General features: G+C 48.6%; 1 protein-coding gene across 1 annotated transcript; it reads left to right on the plus strand.

Moving 5' to 3' along the window:
• The first annotated feature begins 232 nt into the window (after positions 1–232).
• On the plus strand, positions 233–17109 carry mtmr12 (myotubularin related protein 12). The gene is made up of 16 exons (XM_060064993.1): positions 233–454; positions 1262–1319; positions 1758–1897; positions 4090–4162; positions 5267–5403; positions 5584–5674; positions 7336–7459; positions 7565–7640; positions 8564–8667; positions 9454–9578; positions 10155–10233; positions 10311–10381; positions 11597–11766; positions 13348–13524; positions 14876–15034; positions 15255–17109. The coding sequence occupies exons 1-16, from the start codon at positions 386–388 to the stop codon at positions 15846–15848; spliced, it is 2247 nt and encodes a 748-aa protein (XP_059920976.1). The 5' UTR covers positions 233–385; the 3' UTR covers positions 15849–17109.
• Positions 17110–17241: the final 132 nt, after the last annotated feature.

Below are 17241 nucleotides of genomic sequence, written 5' to 3' on the forward strand. Positions count from 1 at the left end.
ACTTCAATAATATAACATAAACATATAATAAAACGAACATGGGAGAACAGCTGGGAGAGCCGCACGGGGTGTAGCCCACCAATGCTAACGCTGGGTGAGGGAACAGGGGCGTAGCCCACCAATGCTAACGCTGGGTGAGGGAACAGGGGCGTAGCCCACCAATGCTAACGCTGGGTGAGGGAACAGGGGCGTAGCCAACCAATGGCAGCGCTGGGAGATTCGACAGGGGCGTAGCCAGCCAATCGCAGCGCTGGGTCAGGGAACGGCGGTGGCCCCGGAAGTTCAGTCCGGGTGTCAGAAGGTTTTCCGCTTTCTCTTCGGGTTCTTCGGGTTCTTTACGTTCTTCGGGTTCCTCACGTTATTTGGGTTCGGTGGGAGGACCAATATGTCTGCGCTGGGCGCTGCCGGCGGGAAGGCGGCCAAAGCTTCCTTCGTTTCATACGTCATTCCGGAGGTCAGTCAAACATCACGTCTCAGCTTCCGGGCCTCAGACACAAATGTGTTATCACAACCTAGACCACATTAACATGTGTTAGAGCACACTGACATGTGTTATCACAACATAGACCACATTAACATGTGTTAGAGCACACTGACATGTGTTATCACAACATAGACCACTTTAACATGCGTTAGAGCACACTGACATGTGTTATCACAACATAGACCACATTAACATGCGTTAGAGCACACTGACATGTGTTATCACAACATAGACCACATTAACATGTGTTAGAGCACACTGACATGTGTTATCACAACATAGACCACATTAACATGTGTTAGAGCACTCTGACATGTGTTATCACAACATAGACCACATTAACATGTGTTAGAGCACGGTGCCATGTGTTGGAGCACACTAACATTATCACAACCTTGAGCACATTAACACGTGTTACAACACACTAACATGTGCTAACAGTTGGTGGGAATGAGCTGATGTGCTTTATTGTATAGGACTGTATATAGACTTCAGTAGGACACCTTAACGGGTGTCATTTCAGGGCTCACACGAGTCCATTCAGCTGTCAGTCATTGCTTTCACTTTACTGTCTGATTGTTCCCATGATGGAGGCCTCCAATATTGCAGGATTATTAACGATGTTGTTCTTCAAACTTACACCTATTCAAAGTGTATTTCAGAGGCAATCTGTTTATTTATGTCAATAGTAGGGACTCTACTCCATAAAGCTGCTCATCACTCATTAAATATTGACAGAATGAGTTGGAGGTGATTTATGTGCTGTTTGTGTTTCAGGAAATCAAAGCAGAGAAAGACTTTGGCCAGCAGGACAAAACGCCGACCCTCCTGCCAGGTGAACCAGCGCTTCATCACCACTGACGTAGCGACTCACGCTCACTCCAGGGTCTCATGGAAACAAGCTCCTTTCTTGTTCTACACACCTGGGCTGTCTTGGGTGGTGTAACGTGTGTTGTGTAGGAGAGGTGGTGTTGGGTGGTGTAGTGTAACATGTGTTGGGTGGTGCTATTGTGTAACGTTTGTGTTGTGAAGGGGAGATAGTGTATTGTAACGGGTGTGTTGGGTGGTGTTATTGTGTAACGTGTGTGTGTGTGTGTGTGTAGGAGAGGTGGTGCTCTTGTGTAATGTGTGTGTGTGTGTGTATAGGGGAGGTGGTGTTAATGTGTAACGTGTGTGTAGGGAAGGTGGTGGTGGGTGATGTTATTGCGTAATTGGTGTTGGGTGGTGTTATTGTGTAACGTGTGTGTGTGTGTGTGTGTGTGTGTGTGTATAGGGGAGGTGGTGTTCTGCGGAGCCTCCAAGGTGCTGTGCTACCGGCAGGATGATGTGTCCCAGCGCGGGTTGTTCGGGACGCTCGTCTGCACCAACTTCCGCCTGGCGTTCGTCAGCGACCAGGACCCAAGCGAGGAGCTGGTGAGGACCTGCAGCTTCTAGAAACAGTTCTACAGCTTACACTACAGCTTCTAGAAACAGTTCTACAGCTTACACTACAGCTTCTAGAAACAGTTCTACAGCTTACACTGCAGCTTCTAGAAACAGTTCTACAGCTTACACTACAGCTTCTAGAAACAGTTCTACAGCTTACACTACAGCTTCTAGAAACAGTTCTACAGCTTACTCTGCAGCTTCTAGAAACAGTTCTACAGCTTACACTGCAGCTTCTAGAAACAGTTCTACAGTTTACACTGCAGCTTCTAGAAACAGTTCTACAGCTTACACTGCAGCTTCTAGAAACAGTTCTACAGCTTACACTGCAGCTTCTAGAAACAGTTCTACAGCTTACACTACAGCTTCTAGAAACAGTTCTACAGCTTACACTGCAGCTTCTAGAAACAGTTCTACAGCTTACACTACAGCTTCTAGAAACAGTTCTACAGCTTACACTGCAGCTTCTAGAAACAGTTCTACAGCTTACACTGCAGCTTCTAGAAACAGTTCTACAGCTTACACTGCAGCTTCTAGAAACAGTTCTACAGCTTACACTGCAGCTTCTAGAAACAGTTCTACAGCTTACACTGCAGCTTCTAGAAACAGTTCTACAGCTTACACTACAGCTTCTAGAAACAGTTCTACAGCTTACACTGCAGCTTCTAGAAACAGTTCTACAGCTTACACTACAGCTTCTAGAAACAGTTCTACAGCTTACACTGCAGCTTCTAGAAACAGTTCTACAGCTTACACTACAGCTTCTAGAAACAGTTCTACAGCTTACACTGCAGCTTCTAGAAACAGTTCTACAGCTTACACTACAGCTTCTAGAAACAGTTCTACAGCTTACACTGCAGCTTCTAGAAACAGTTCTACAGCTTACACTGCAGCTTCTAGAAACAGTTCTACAGCTTACACTGCAGCTTCTAGAAACAGTTCTACAGCTTGCACTACAGCTTCTAGAAACAGTTCTACAGCTTACACTGCAGCTTCTAGAAACAGTTCTACAGCTTCTAGAAACAGTTCTACAGCTTACACTGCAGCTTCTAGAAACAGTTCTACAGCTTACACTACAGCTTCTAGAAACAGTTCTACAGCTTACACTGCAGCTTCTAGAAACAGTTCTACAGCTTCTAGAAACAGTTCTACAGCTTACACTGCAGCTTCTAGAAACAGTTCTACAGCTTCTAGAAACAGTTCTACAGCTTACACTGCAGCTTCTAGAAACAGTTCTACAGCTTACACTGCAGCTTCTAGAAACAGTTCTACAGCTTACACTGCAGCTTCTAGAAACAGTTCTACAGCTTACACTGCAGCTTCTAGAAACAGTTCTACAGCTTACACTGCAGCTTCTAGAAACAGTTCTACAGTTTACACTGCAGCTTCTAGAAACAGTTCTACAGCTTGCACTACAGCTTCTAGAAACAGTTCTACAGCTTACACTGCAGCTTCTAGAAACGGTTCTACAGCTTACACTGCAGCTTCTAGAAACAGTTCTACAGCTTACACTGCAGCTTCTAGAAACAGTTCTACAGCTTACACTGCAGCTTCTAGAAACAGTTCTACAGTTTACACTGCAGCTTCTAGAAACAGTTCTACAGCTTACACTGCAGCTTCTAGAAACAGTTCTACAGCTTACACTGCAGCTTCTAGAAACAGTTCTACAGCTTACACTGCAGCTTCTAGAAACAGTTCTACAGCTTACACTGCAGCTTCTAGAAACAGTTCTACAGCTTCTAGAAACAGTTCTACAGCTTACACTGCAGCTTCTAGAAACAGGCGTGCTACATAGCTCTCTTTGTGATGGAGACCAGTAAAGTGAAGTGTTGAACGGCGAGCAGGTGGACGGCGGTGGAGGAACCGTCCACTCTCGGGGGGGGTTCTCCTTGAGGTGACCCCTCTGGTCCTCAGGACACGAGCAGGACAGGCTGACTCTTCTCCTGAGGGTGGTCCAATAGTCCTCTATCTGCCCTGAGGACGGGCGACGGCGTAGACCCTCGTCCCATGATGAAGCATCATTCCGACCCTCGTTACCATGAAGTGATATTCAGCCCCAGCACAGTGACCCCATCTCCTATTATATCCCTAGCATCTCCTAGTGGAGAACGGCTCAAGAGTAGTGTTCAGAGTGCTTCTAGAGACAGGTGGTGGAACTCAGCTGATATCTCCTCCTGCAGGAGAACCTCTTCAGGAACAAAATGTATGGAGAGGACGACATTCCTCTGGCCTGTGTGGACAACATCTATGGAGGTAGGGCTGATCCTCAGGGGTCTCCTACCGCGCCTGTCTCTCTCTCAACCTGTCTCTCTGTAGTTAACCTGTCTATGTAGTCAACCTGTCTCTCTCTCAACCTGTCTCTCTGTAGTCAACCTGTCGCTCTGTAGTCAACCTGTCTCTCTCTCAACCTGTCTCTCTGTAGTCAACCTGTCTCTCTCACAACCTGTCTCTGTAGTCAACCTGTCTCTCTCAACCTGTCTCTCTGTAGTCAACCTGTCGCTCTGTAGTCAACCTGTCTCTCTCTCAACCTGTCTCTCTGTAGTCAACCTGTCTCTCTCTCAACCTGTCTCTCTGTAGTCAACCTGTCTCTCTCAACCTGTCTCTGTAGTCAACCTGTCTCTCTCAACCTGTCTCTGTAGTCAACCTGTCGCTCTGTAGTCAACCTGTCTCTCTCTCAACCTGTCTCTCTGTAGTCAACCTGTCTCTCTCACAACCTGTCTCTGTAGTCAACCTGTCTCTCTCAACCTGTCTCTCTGTAGTCAACCTGTCGCTCTGTAGTCAACCTGTCTCTCTCTCAACCTGTCTCTCTGTAGTCAACCTGTCTCTCTCACAACCTGTCTCTGTAGTCAACCTGTCTCTCTCAACCTGTCTCTCTGTAGTCAACCTGTCGCTCTGTAGTCAACCTGTCTCTCTCTCAACCTGTCTCTCTGTAGTCAACCTGTCTCTCTCTCAACCTGTCTCTCTGTAGTCAACCTGTCTCTCTCAACCTGTCTCTGTAGTCAACCTGTCTCTCTCAACCTGTCTCTGTAGTCAACCTGTCGCTCTGTAGTCAACCTGTCTCTCTCTCAACCTGTCTCTCTGTAGTCAACCTGTCTCTCTCACAACCTGTCTCTGTAGTCAACCTGTCTCTCTCAACCTGTCTCTCTGTAGTCAACCTGTCGCTCTGTAGTCAACCTGTCTCTCTCTCAACCTGTCTCTCTGTAGTCAACCTGTCTCTCTCACAACCTGTCTCTGTAGTCAACCTCTCTCAGGTTGTCTCTCTCAACCTGTCTCTCTGTAGTAACCTGTCTGTCTGTAGTAACCTGTCTCTCTCCAGTTAACCTGTCTGTTTGTAGTAACCTGTCTCTCTGCTTCCAGTGTATGAAGACAAGAGGAAGTTGATCACCGGAGGAATGGTGAAGAATAAGATTCCCTCTAAACTCGTGATCCACTGCAAAGACCTGCGCGTGTTTCAGTTCACTCTGACCTACTGCCTGGGAGAGGAGGCCAAGAGGGTACGACCACCACTACAATATACAGTATTACTACAGTATTACTACATATACTACCACCTACTGCCTGGGAGAGGAGGCCAAGAGGGTGGGCCTGCTAGATACTACTACATACTGAGACAGATAGATAGTGATGTTATGTGTGAGTGTTAAACAGCTCGTGTGTTTCTGTGCCTCCCGTAGATCTTCCAGGGCATCACCCACCACTGCCTGGAGCCGAAGTCTCTGAGGAACCTGTTCGCCTTCTCCTTCTGTGAGCTCAACAGTTTCCCCGGTGGGTGAGAGCTCTCCTCTGGGTGTCTGGAGCGGGGTCCCTGGTCCCAGGAGAAGGGCTCCGGGTCTCTGGTCTCAGCTCCCGGGTCCCGGATCAGGAGTCACAGCAGCACCCTGTGACCCTCCATGGTCAGAGAGAGGAGTCACAGCAGCACCCTGTGACCCTCCATGGTCAGAGAGAGGAGTCACAGCAGCACCCTGTGACCCTCCATGGTCAGAGAGAGGAGTCACAGCAGCACCCTGTGACCCTCCATGGTCAGAGAGAGGAGTCACAGCAGCACCCTGTGACCCTCCATGGTCAGAGAGAGGAGAGAGGAGGTGTTATGAGGAGGAGGTGTCTTGATGAGGAGGTGTCTTGACGAGGAGGTGTCTTGACGAGGAGGTGTTATGATGAGGAGGTGTTATGATGAGGAGGTGTCTTGATGAGGAGGTGTCTTGATGAGGAGGTGTTATGATGAGGAGGTGTTATGAGGAGGTGTCTTGATGAGGAGGTGTCTTGATGAGGAGGTGTCATGATGAGGAGGTGTCTTGATGAGGAGGTGTCTTGATGAGGTGTCTTGATGAGGAGGTGTCTTGATGAGGAGGTGTCTTGATGAGGAGGTGTTATGAGGAGGAGGTGTTATGATGAGGAGGCGTTATGATGAGGAGGTGTTATGAGGAGGAGGTGTCTTGATGAGGAGGTGTCTTGATGAGGAGGTGTCTTGATGAGGAGGTGTTATGACGAGGAGGTGTCTTGATGAGGATGTGTTTTGATGAGGAGGTGTCTTGATGAGGAGGTGTCATGATGAGGAGGTGTTGTGATGAGGAGGTGTTTTGATGAGGAGGTGTCTTGACGAGGAGGTGTCTTGATGAGGAGGTGTTATGATGAGGAGGTGTTGTGATGAGGAGGTGTCTTGATGAGGAGGTGTTTTGATGAGGAGGTGTTTTGATGAGGAGGTGTCTTGTTGAGGAGGTGTCTTGACGAGGAGGTGTTTTGTTGAGGAGGTGTTATGATGAGGAGGTGTTATGAGGAGGTGTCTTGATGAGGAGGTGTCTTGATGAGGAGGTGTCATGATGAGGAGGTGTCTTGATGAGGAGGTGTCTTGATGAGGAGGTGTCTTGATGAGGAGGTGTTATGAGGAGGAGGTGTTATGATGAGGAGGTGTTATGATGAGGAGGTGTTATGAGGAGGAGGTGTCTTGATGAGGAGGTGTCTTGATGAGGAGGTGTCTTGATGAGGAGGTGTCTTGATGAGGAGGTGTCATGACGAGGAGGTGTTATGACGAGGAGGTGTTTTGATGAGGAGGTGTCTTGATGAGGAGGTGTCGTGATGAGGAGGTGTTGTGATGAGGAGGTGTTGTGATGAGGAGGTGTCTTGACGAGGAGGTGTCTTGACGAGGAGGTGTCTTGACGAGGAGGTGTTATGATGAGGAGGTGTTGTGATGAGGAGGTGTCTTGATGAGGAGGTGTTTTGATGAGGATGTGTTTTGATGAGGAGGTGTCTTGTTGAGGAGGTGTCTTGACGAGGAGGTGTTTTGTTGAGGAGGTGTCTTGATGAGGAGGTGTCTTGATGAGGAGGTGTTTTGATGAGGAGGTGTCATGACGAGGAGGTGTCTTGACGAGGAGGTGTCTTGACGAGGAGGTGTCTTGACGAGGAGGTGTTTTGTTGATGTTTTGTCTCAGAGATGAAGAGGCAGCAGAAGACGCTGATGTTCGAGGTTCTGGACGACTGGGCCCAGGACATGAACCGCCTCAGGGGAGCCTGCCGATTGGTCGATGAGAACGCAGAGTTTGGCCTGTCACCCAGGTGAGAATCATAAACATGAGCCTCAATCATATTACAGCCATTATTATAACAGAAGGATAACTATCTTCCAAGATGATGATGAAGGTTCAATACTGTCCCCTGCAGCCTGCCTCAGTTCTTCATCGTTCCTTCAAACGTCTCGGAGGCTGACCTCAACCCCTTCCAGGGCCACGGGCTTCCAGTAAGACCTGCTTATCATTAACTTATGTTATAATTAACGGTTAGCTATGTAGTTATAACCTATGCTGTGTTCCAATATCCATACTGCCATGAGTACACTTAAACGTAGTACACAATCAGTCCCGCTTTGAACGGTGAACTCTTTACGCCTAGCAGCTATAAAAAGCTATAAAAAATACAAAATGACTATTAATGCAGGCTATATGGAAAATGTGCCGACGTTGGCTCAGCCTGGCTCCGCCCTCTTTCGCTACGTAGCTAAGATGGCTGCCGTTAAATACGAAAAGTGTCCATCGATCCACACTTCGCGGTTTGACCGTTTTGAGTACACCATCCGGGTCCTTTCAGTACACTTATTTTCGCCCGATCTGAATCGGGACGCCCTACGTACTCAAACTAAGGCTAGTAAGTACGGATAGTATGGATATTGGAACACAGCACTAGTGTTCGTTAGTTGTTCAGTATCTATTAACTAACTGTTTAGTTAGGTAATAATTAACTTAAGCTTTGTGGGTCTTCCACTAAACCCGGGTAAGCTGCTGGCCGACAGCGGGACAGTGTGGTCAGGTTCTCCTGAGAACCCTTCAGCGTTCTGTAGCTGTGGTTCTCCTGAGAACCCTTCAGCGTTCTGTAGCTGTGGTTCTCCTGAGAACCCTTCAGCGTTCTGTAGCTGTGGTTCTCCTGAGAACCCTTCAGCGTTCTGTAGCTGTGGTTCTCCTGAGAACCCTTCAGCGTTCTGTAGCTGTGGTTCTCCTGAGAACCCTTCAGCGTTCTGTAGCTGTGGTTCTCCTGAGAACCCTTCAGCGTTCTGTAGCTGTGGTTCTCCTGAGAACCCTTCAGCGTTCTGCAGCTGTGGTCAGGGGACGGTTCTTGTTGGGGAACCAGATGGTTCTGTTGGTTCCAGATGTGGTTCTGTGATTCCAGATGTGGTGCTGGTCCCACCCCAGCGGCTGCGCTCTCTTCAAGACCTCCGCTCTGCCCGCCGCGGTCCTGCAGGAGGACCCAGTCGCACAGGCCTACATGGAGAAGTAAGCCCTACCACTAACCCTACACTAACCCTACACTAACCCCACACTAACCCTACCACTAACCCTACACTAACCCTACACTAACCCTACCACTAACCCTACCACTAACCCTACACTAACCCTACACTAACCCCTCACTAACCCCACACTAACCCCACACTAACCCCACACTAACCCCACACTAACCCCACACTAACCCCACACTAACCCCACACTAACCCCACACTAACCCCACACTAACCCCACACTAACCCCACACTAACCCCACACTAACCCCACACTAACCCCACACTAACCCTACACTAACCCCACACTAACCCCACACTAACCCCACACTAACCTCCCCACACTAACCCCACACTAACCCCACACTAACCCCACACTAACCCCCCACTAACCCCACACTAACCCCACACTAACCCCACACTAACCCCACACTAACCCCACACTAACCCCACACTAACCCCACACTAACCCTACACTAACCCCACACTAACCCCACACTAACCCCACACTAACCCCACACTAACCCCACACTAACCCCCCACTAACCCCACACTAACCCCACACTAACCCCACACTAACCTCCCCACAGCCAGGTCATAGTCCTGCCTCGTTCATGTTGTTGATCTGGAGCAGCTCCGGTCGCCATAAGGACTCTCGCCGTGGGTGGGTTGTTATTGAGGTGCTCGCATGTTGTCATGGATACAGCATATGTGAGACAGGAAGTCGTCAGGAAGGAAGTGGCAGTAACGTCCTGTCGTGTCCCAATGCTCTTGTGTGCAGGATGCTGACCGCGGTGGCTCATAACTACCTGTTCTCGGTGAAGACGGAGGACCTCTCGGACACCCTGCCCTCCGTCACCGAGATCCAGCTCGCCTACAACAAGTTCAAACACTTCTTCCTCATTGGTCAGTGGGATAGCCAATAGAACGCATGCGTCTTTTAGCCAACGCTTGGAGTGAGAAGAGTCAGAGCAAGTTCTGCACTACAATAGAAACCAGTCAACCAGTGCAGCCCTAGGAATCAGTCAACCAGTGCAGAGAGGGCAGCCCTAGGAATCAGCCAACCAGTGCAGAGAGGGCAGCCCTAGGAATCAGTCAACCAGTGCAGCCATATACATTTTAAATACAAGCCAAGGGTTTTGTTTAATTGGTGGTAGTGCAGAAAGTGGTTAATAAAATGTCATCCTTAAAGGTCCCATGAGGTGCCACCAGGTGTGAGTGTGATTAACCGCTACAAGCCGTTTTGAAAATCTGGCTCATATGACATCACAAGTGGGCGTGTCCACCTAGATGTGTGCTGATAGATCAGCCTACCAGCCTACCCAGTGGCCTGTAGCAGACATTGCTCATCTATCCAGCCCACATCTAGCTGGATTTTCAAAACGGCGTGTAACAGCTATCCCCTTCCCACCCGGTGTTGTGATATGTCACCTTTAAGTTTTACTGCGACGTGTTGCTCACAGCTTCTCTCTTTGTTCACAGAGAACACGACAGACTTCTGGGTCTCTGACGTGAAGTGGCTGTCCTCCCTGGACGGCTGTGGCTGGTTGGACATCGTCAGGTGACCTCGCTGTGTATTAGTTGAACCCTGACCTTTGACCTGTGGTGTTAGGGGGCTAATGCTTGTGGTGACCCCAGGCAGTGTCTGCAGAAGGCGATGGAGGTGGTGGAGTGTTTGGAGAAGGAAAATGCCAACGTCCTGATCATGGGTATGTCCTTCAAATCTCCTACTGGACTATTCGTCACCATATACACGTGGTTATAGGGTGATGCTAAACGACGCTACGTGGTTATAGGGTGATGCTAAACGACGCTACGTGGTTATAGGGTGATGCTAAACGACGCTACGTGGTTATAGGGTGATGCTAAACGACGCTACGTGGTTATAGGGTGATGCTAAACGACGCTACGTGGTTATAGGGTGATGCTAAACGTTGCTACGTGGTTATAGGGTGATGCTAAACGACGCTACGTGGTTATAGGGTGATGCTAAACGACGCTACGTGGTTATAGGGTGATGCTAAACGACGCTACGTGGTTATAGGGTGATGCTAAACGACGCTACGTGGTTATAGGGTGATGCTAAACGACGCTACGTGGTTATAGGGTGATGCTAAACGACGCTACGTGGTTATAGGGTGATGCTAAACGACGCTACGTGGTTATAGGGTGATGCTAAACGACGCTACGTGGTTATAGGGTGATGCTAAACGACGCTACGTGGTTATAGGGTGATGCTAAACGTTGCTACGTGGTTATAGGGTGATGCTAAACGACGCTACGTGGTTATAGGGTGATGCTAAACGACGCTACGTGGTTATAGGGTGATGCTAAACGTTGCTACGTGGTTATAGGGTGATGCTAAACGTTGCTACGTGGTTATAGGGTGATGCTAAACGTTGCTACGTGGTTATAGGGTGATGCTAAACGACGCTACGTGGTTATAGGATGATGCTAAACGACGCTACGTGGTTATAGGGTGATGCTAAACGTTGCTACGTGGTTATAGGGTGATGCTAAACGACGCTACGTGGTTATAGGGTGATGCTAAACGTTGCTACGTGGTTATAGGGTGATGCTAAACGACGCTACGTGGTTATAGGGTGATGCTAAACGATGCTACGTGGTATCAGGGTGATGCTAAACGATGCTACGTGGTATCACGTGATGCTAGATGACGCTACGTGGTATCAGGGTGATGCTAAACGATGCTACGTGGTATCACGTGATGCTAGATGACGCTACGTGGTATCAGGGTGATGCTAAACGACGTAACGTGGTATCAGGGTGATGCTAAACGATGCTACGTGGTATCACGTGATGCTAGATGACGCTACGTGGTATCAAGGTGATGCTAAACGATGCTACGTGGTATCACGTGATGCTAGACGACGCTAAACTGTATCACGTGTGCTCCTCCCCAGAGGAGGGCGGCTCGGACCTGTGCTGTGTGATCTCCAGCCTAGCCCAGCTGATGCTTGACCCGTTCTACCGCACGCTGACCGGCTTCCAGAGCCTGGTCCAGAAGGAGTGGGTCGCCGGGGGGCACCGCTTCATGGAGCGCCTCAACCAGCTGCACCTCAAGGACAAGGAGGTACAGCAGACATCAGGGGGCCATTACCTCATTAGCAGAGTGATGCCATTACCTCATTACCATGGTGATGCCATTACCTCATTAGCAGAGTGATGCCATTACCTCATTACCATGGTGATGTCATCACCTCATTAGCAGAGTGATGCCATTACCTCATTACCATGGTGATGTCATTACCTCATTAGCAGAGTGATGCCATTACCTCATTACCAGAGTGATGCCATTACCTCATTACCATGGTGATGTCATCACCTCATTACCAGAGTGATGTCATTACCTCATTACCAGAGTGATGTCATCACCTCATTACCAGAGTGATGTCATCACCTCATTAGCAGAGTGATGCCATTACCTCATTACCATGGTGATGTCATTACCTCATTACCAGAGTGATGCCATTACCTCATTACCAGAGTGATGCCATTACCTCATTACCATGGTGATGCCATCACCTCATTACCAGAGTGATGCCATCACCTCATTACCAGAGTGATGTCATCACCTCATTACCAGAGTGATGTCATCACCTCATTACCAGAGTGATGTCATCACCTCATTACCAGAGTGATGCCATTACCTCATTACCATGGTGATGTCATTACCTCATTACCAGGGTGATGTCATTACCTCATTACCAGAGTGATGCCATTACCATGGTGATGTCATTACCTCATTTCCAGAGTGATGTCATTACCTCATTACCATGGTGATGTCATTACGCCATTACCGTGGTGATCTCATTACCAGAATGATGTCAATCCAGGGTCATATCATTACCCCATAACCAGGGTCATGGTGTTACCTCATTACCAGGGTCATGGTGTTACCTCATTACCAGGGTCATGGTGTTACCTCATTACCAGGGTCATGGTGTTACCTCATTACCAGGGTCATGGTGTTACCTCATTACCAGGGTCATGGTGTTACCTCATTACCAGGGTCATGGTGTTACCTCATTACCAGGGTCATGGTGTTACCTCATTACCAGGGTCATGGTGTTACCTCATTACCAGGGTCATGGTGTTACCTCATTACCAGGGTCATGGTGTTACCTCATTACCAGGGTCATGGTGTTACCTCATTACCAGGGTCATGGTGTTACCTCATTACCAGGGTCATGGTGTTACCTCATTACCAGTCATATCCTTACCTCATTACCAGGGTCATGGTGTTACCTCATTACCAGGGTCATGGTGTTACCTCATTACCAGGGTCATGGTGTTACCTCATTACCAGGGTCATGGTGTTACCTCATTACCAGGGTCATGGTGTTACCTCATTACCAGGGTCATGGTGTTACCTCATTACCAGGGTCATGGTGTTACCTCATTACCAGGGTCATGGTGTTACCTCATTACCAGGGTCATGGTGTTACCTCATTACCAGGGTCATGGTGTTACCTCATTACCAGGGTCATGGTGTTACCTCATTACCAGGGTCATGGTGTTACCTCATTACCAGGGTCATGGTGTTACCTCATTACCACAGTCATATCACTACCTCATTACCAGATTCACGTCATTACAACACCAGAGACATGAACACGAGTACCAGACGTGTGTCTGTGTCTCCGTCCCCCAGGAGGTGTCCCCAGTCTTCCTCCTCTTCCTGGAGGGTGTGATGGTGCTGCTCTCCCAGTACGGCCCCTCCTTCCAATTCACTGAGACCTACCTGACGGTGCTGTCAGACAGCCTCCACCTCCCTGTGTTCTCCACCTTCCTGTTCAACTCCCAGCACCACCGGCACATCTACACCCAGGTGAAGCCACCTACACAACATTACCCTGTTATTGCACCACCTGTTATTACACCACCTACAGAACACTGTTATTGCACCACCTGTTATTACACCACCTACAGAACACTGTTATTGCACCACCTGTTATTACACCACCTACAGAACACTGTTATTGCACCACCTGTTATTACACCACCTACAGAACACTGTTATTGCACCACCTGTTATTACACCACCTACAGAACACTGTTATTGCACCACCTGTTATTACACCACCTACAGAACACTGTTATTGCACCACCTGTTATTACACCACCTACAGAACACTGTTATTGCACCACCTGTTATTACACCACCTACAGAACACTGTTATTGCACCACCTGTTATTACACCACCTACAGAACACTGTTATTGCACCACCTGTTATTACACCACCTACAGAACACTGTTATTGCACCACCTGTTATTACACCACCTACAGAACACTGTTATTACACCACCTGTTATTACACCACCTACAGAACACTGTTATTGCACCACCTGTTATTACACCACCTACAGAACACTGTTATTACACCACCTGTTATTACACCACCTACAGAACACTGTTATTACTAGGGCTGGGTATCATGGCCAAGTTCCTGAATCGATTCGATTTCGATTCTGAAGGCTTTAAATCGATTAATCACGATTCGATTCGATTCAATCCGAATCGGTTCCATCTGCTCCTAGATTGAATGATAATTTTCTGAAGTTGTAAGGAAATATTCTTTATAGGCTATCATCATTAATTCATCACTAAAATCATTAATTGTGACTAAAATCTTGTAGTTGTGACTGTTAATTAACATCCTTAGCAAGATTTTACATTCTATTCAACGTGATGGCCTGCCTAATTCATTATATTAATGAAATTATCTCCATGCAACACACTGCAAAAGACATTTTTATTTTGTAGGCTACATTAATGACAATCCAGGCAACTATAAACAAAACTGCCTCCATCTTCCTAAAAGATATAAATATAACCATTGTAAAGATTATACCATTTAAGATAAAATATTCAAGTATTATAAAACTCCTTAAATTCATATTTTTTCAACATATTTACTAAAAAAAAAAAAAATAATCTATCTCATGCCCTGTGAATCGATAGCGTGAAATTTAAACGAAATCGATCCAAAATCGATTAAATCCATCTTTTTACCCAGGCCTAGTTATTACACCACCTGTTATTACACCACCTACAGAACACTGTTATTGCACCACCTGTTATTATGCCACCTTCACCTACACATGTATGTTAGCTCCTCCCTGCCGTGTGTTAGCTCCTCCCTGCCGTGTGAAGCTCCTCCCTGCCGTGTGTTGTAGGCGGAGTCTCCTCACTCCCCTGGCAGCGTACGGAGGTGTCCCGTGGTGTGGGATTGGTCGGTCCAGTTTGACTGCAAGGCTCAGGAGCTCTTCATCAACCCTCTGTACACCGAGAAGAGCCGGACCCAGCGGGCTTCTCAGAGGTCCCAGCTGCACAAGGTGACCCCCAGATGAGCTGTCATCATCCTGTCATTATCCTCCGTCAGTGAGCCGGGGAGTGTTGATTAACAGACGAGTCGCCCCCATGCTGGGGTTCGGGTTTGTTGACGTGTCCTTCATGGCACATTCCAACAGGCCCCTAGGCTCTGGGCCGCCCCCTCTGTCTCGGGGGCCCCTGGAGCCCGCCGGGCCCCTGGCTGACCCCTCTCTCTCCCCTCAGCACCAGAGGCACCTGTCGCTGCCCGGCTCGGGGTTCAAGCTGTCCCCTAAGAGGGGCTTCTTCAAGGACGAGGCGGACAGCCTGAAGAAGATCCTGCGTGTGAAGCGTCTGAGCCGATGGATGCTGTCCCCGGAGCCCGGCTCCTCCTCCTCGCGGGACTTCTACCAGGCCTGGCAGTGCCGGCCGCTGGACTACCACGGCCTGCTGCTGCCCTGCGTGGACGGGCCCTGGCTGCGCCTGTGGATGCAGCGCTACCTGCGCTGGGTGCAGGAGGTGCAGATCTTCGGCGGCGGCCTGGTCACCGTCCTCAGCCGGGTGTACGGCCTCCTGGAGGAGGTGAACGCGCTGCGCAGAGAGCTGGACCACCGGGGCGGCGCCGGCCGGTCGGCCGCCCGGCCCCAGAGGCCCAGAGCCCCCGGGGGAGAGGCCCCGGGGGCTCAGGTCCGTCTGTCCTCCTCCTTCCCCTTCAGCGGCCTGAGGAGCAGCTCCTCCTACAAGCCCTCCATCCCCGACAGCCTGCTACACGGCCTGGGGGCGTCCGGGGGGCTGGGGGAGGGCGGGGAGGAGCTGGACGACGCAGGCTCTGTGGTCTGAGGTCCGGCTCACCGCGGGAGAACCGGCTCACCGCGGGAGAACCGGCTCACCGCGGGAGAACCGGCTCAGAGGCTGTTATTATCTCTGGGCCCCCGGGAGCATCCGGGGCCTTCATCAAACAACCCATTAGAGAGAAACCTTTCCTTCAGGAGGAGAGTAGCATGAAGCCTCAGGGACAGCAGCATTGGATGAACTGCTCCTTCTGGCTGCTTAACGCTGTCTGCGGCCCCGGGGCCCGACTGATCTATGCACTAGAGCCATGAGAGCAATACCGCCGCTGTCCACCAGGATCCATAGCCAGTACTGCGTGTCTGGGATTTTAATCCAATTAACAAACTAAGCCAGGATTTAAGGGTTTCTATGGACTTCAGAAGTTTCCGGTGATTGGTTTGTCTTTGTGTCTGTAATCTGTCTGCTTGACTGCAGTGCCACCTGGTGGCGGGGAGAGGAGCAAACCGCTAGAGGAGCAAACACACAAACCGCTCACGGGTTTGTGTGTTTGCTTGGGGAAACTTGTCTGAATATATATTATTATTATAGCAGAGCTTGCACCAGTTATAATACATTAGTCACCTTCAATCTATACACATTCCACTTAAGTAACAAACCATTTGAAAGTGAATTCTGTTCCAAAGATCTGTATTTGTTTCACATAATTCTTTATTTTACAAAAGTGTTTTTGTATTATTACATTCATACAGTGTTGATGTTCTTTCCGTTTGAGCTGAAACGTATTCTGTACATAACGTCACCTTGGCTTTGAGGTCCCCCTTCTGTAAGTCCTCATTCAAACAAGATCATGGAGTCATTACAACATGAAATCATGTAGTCATTACATCATGGATTCATTACATCATGAAATCATGGAGTCATAACATGAACTCATGGAGTCATTACACCATGAAATCATTACAACATCAATCATTTGAACAGGAGATCAGAACGAGGTGAGAGTGATCTTCTGAGCTGTGAACTCCTGTGACGGAGAGCCAATGCCTTTTACTACTGAGCTCATTCTGATACGATGACCGCTGGACTCCCTTAGTGACGGCATCCAGAGACCTTCCGACATGGGGATGTCTCGGACTGGAAGCTGCCTTAGCAGAAGCTCAATGTCCTTTTATAAGCTTTGTTTCCACTACTGATGTTTAAGCTTCAGTGATCTTTAACCTGCCTTAGCACTGACACGCCTTTAAAAAAACAAAGACTGAAGATCAGGATCTCAGATCTGCTTCCATATTAAATAAAGTTCTTTATCCCAGCCCTCCTCTGGTCAATGAAAACTTAACTAATCCCACCACGGTTTGAATAGTATTGAATGCATTATGAAATCACTAAACGCATATTAATGAAGAGACAATAGTCCAATAATAAATGATGAAAGTTTAAATTA

This window comes from Gadus macrocephalus, chromosome 11 (assembly GCF_031168955.1).
Source record: "Gadus macrocephalus chromosome 11, ASM3116895v1".
In the NCBI taxonomy this organism is placed as follows: Eukaryota; Metazoa; Chordata; class Actinopteri; order Gadiformes; family Gadidae; genus Gadus; species Gadus macrocephalus.

Bases quoted from the DNA above. Each gene is read 5' to 3' on its own strand.
- mtmr12 (XM_060064993.1), top strand. From the start codon at position 386: ATGTCTGCGCTGGGCGCTGCCGGCGGGAAGGCGGCCAAAGCTTCCTTC. The intron at 455-1,261 runs GTCAGTCAAACA...TTTGTGTTTCAG, and splicing joins TTTCATACGTCATTCCGGAG to GAAATCAAAGCAGAGAAAGA. The intron at 10,234-10,310 runs GTGACCTCGCTG...TGGTGACCCCAG, and splicing joins GGCTGGTTGGACATCGTCAG to GCAGTGTCTGCAGAAGGCGA.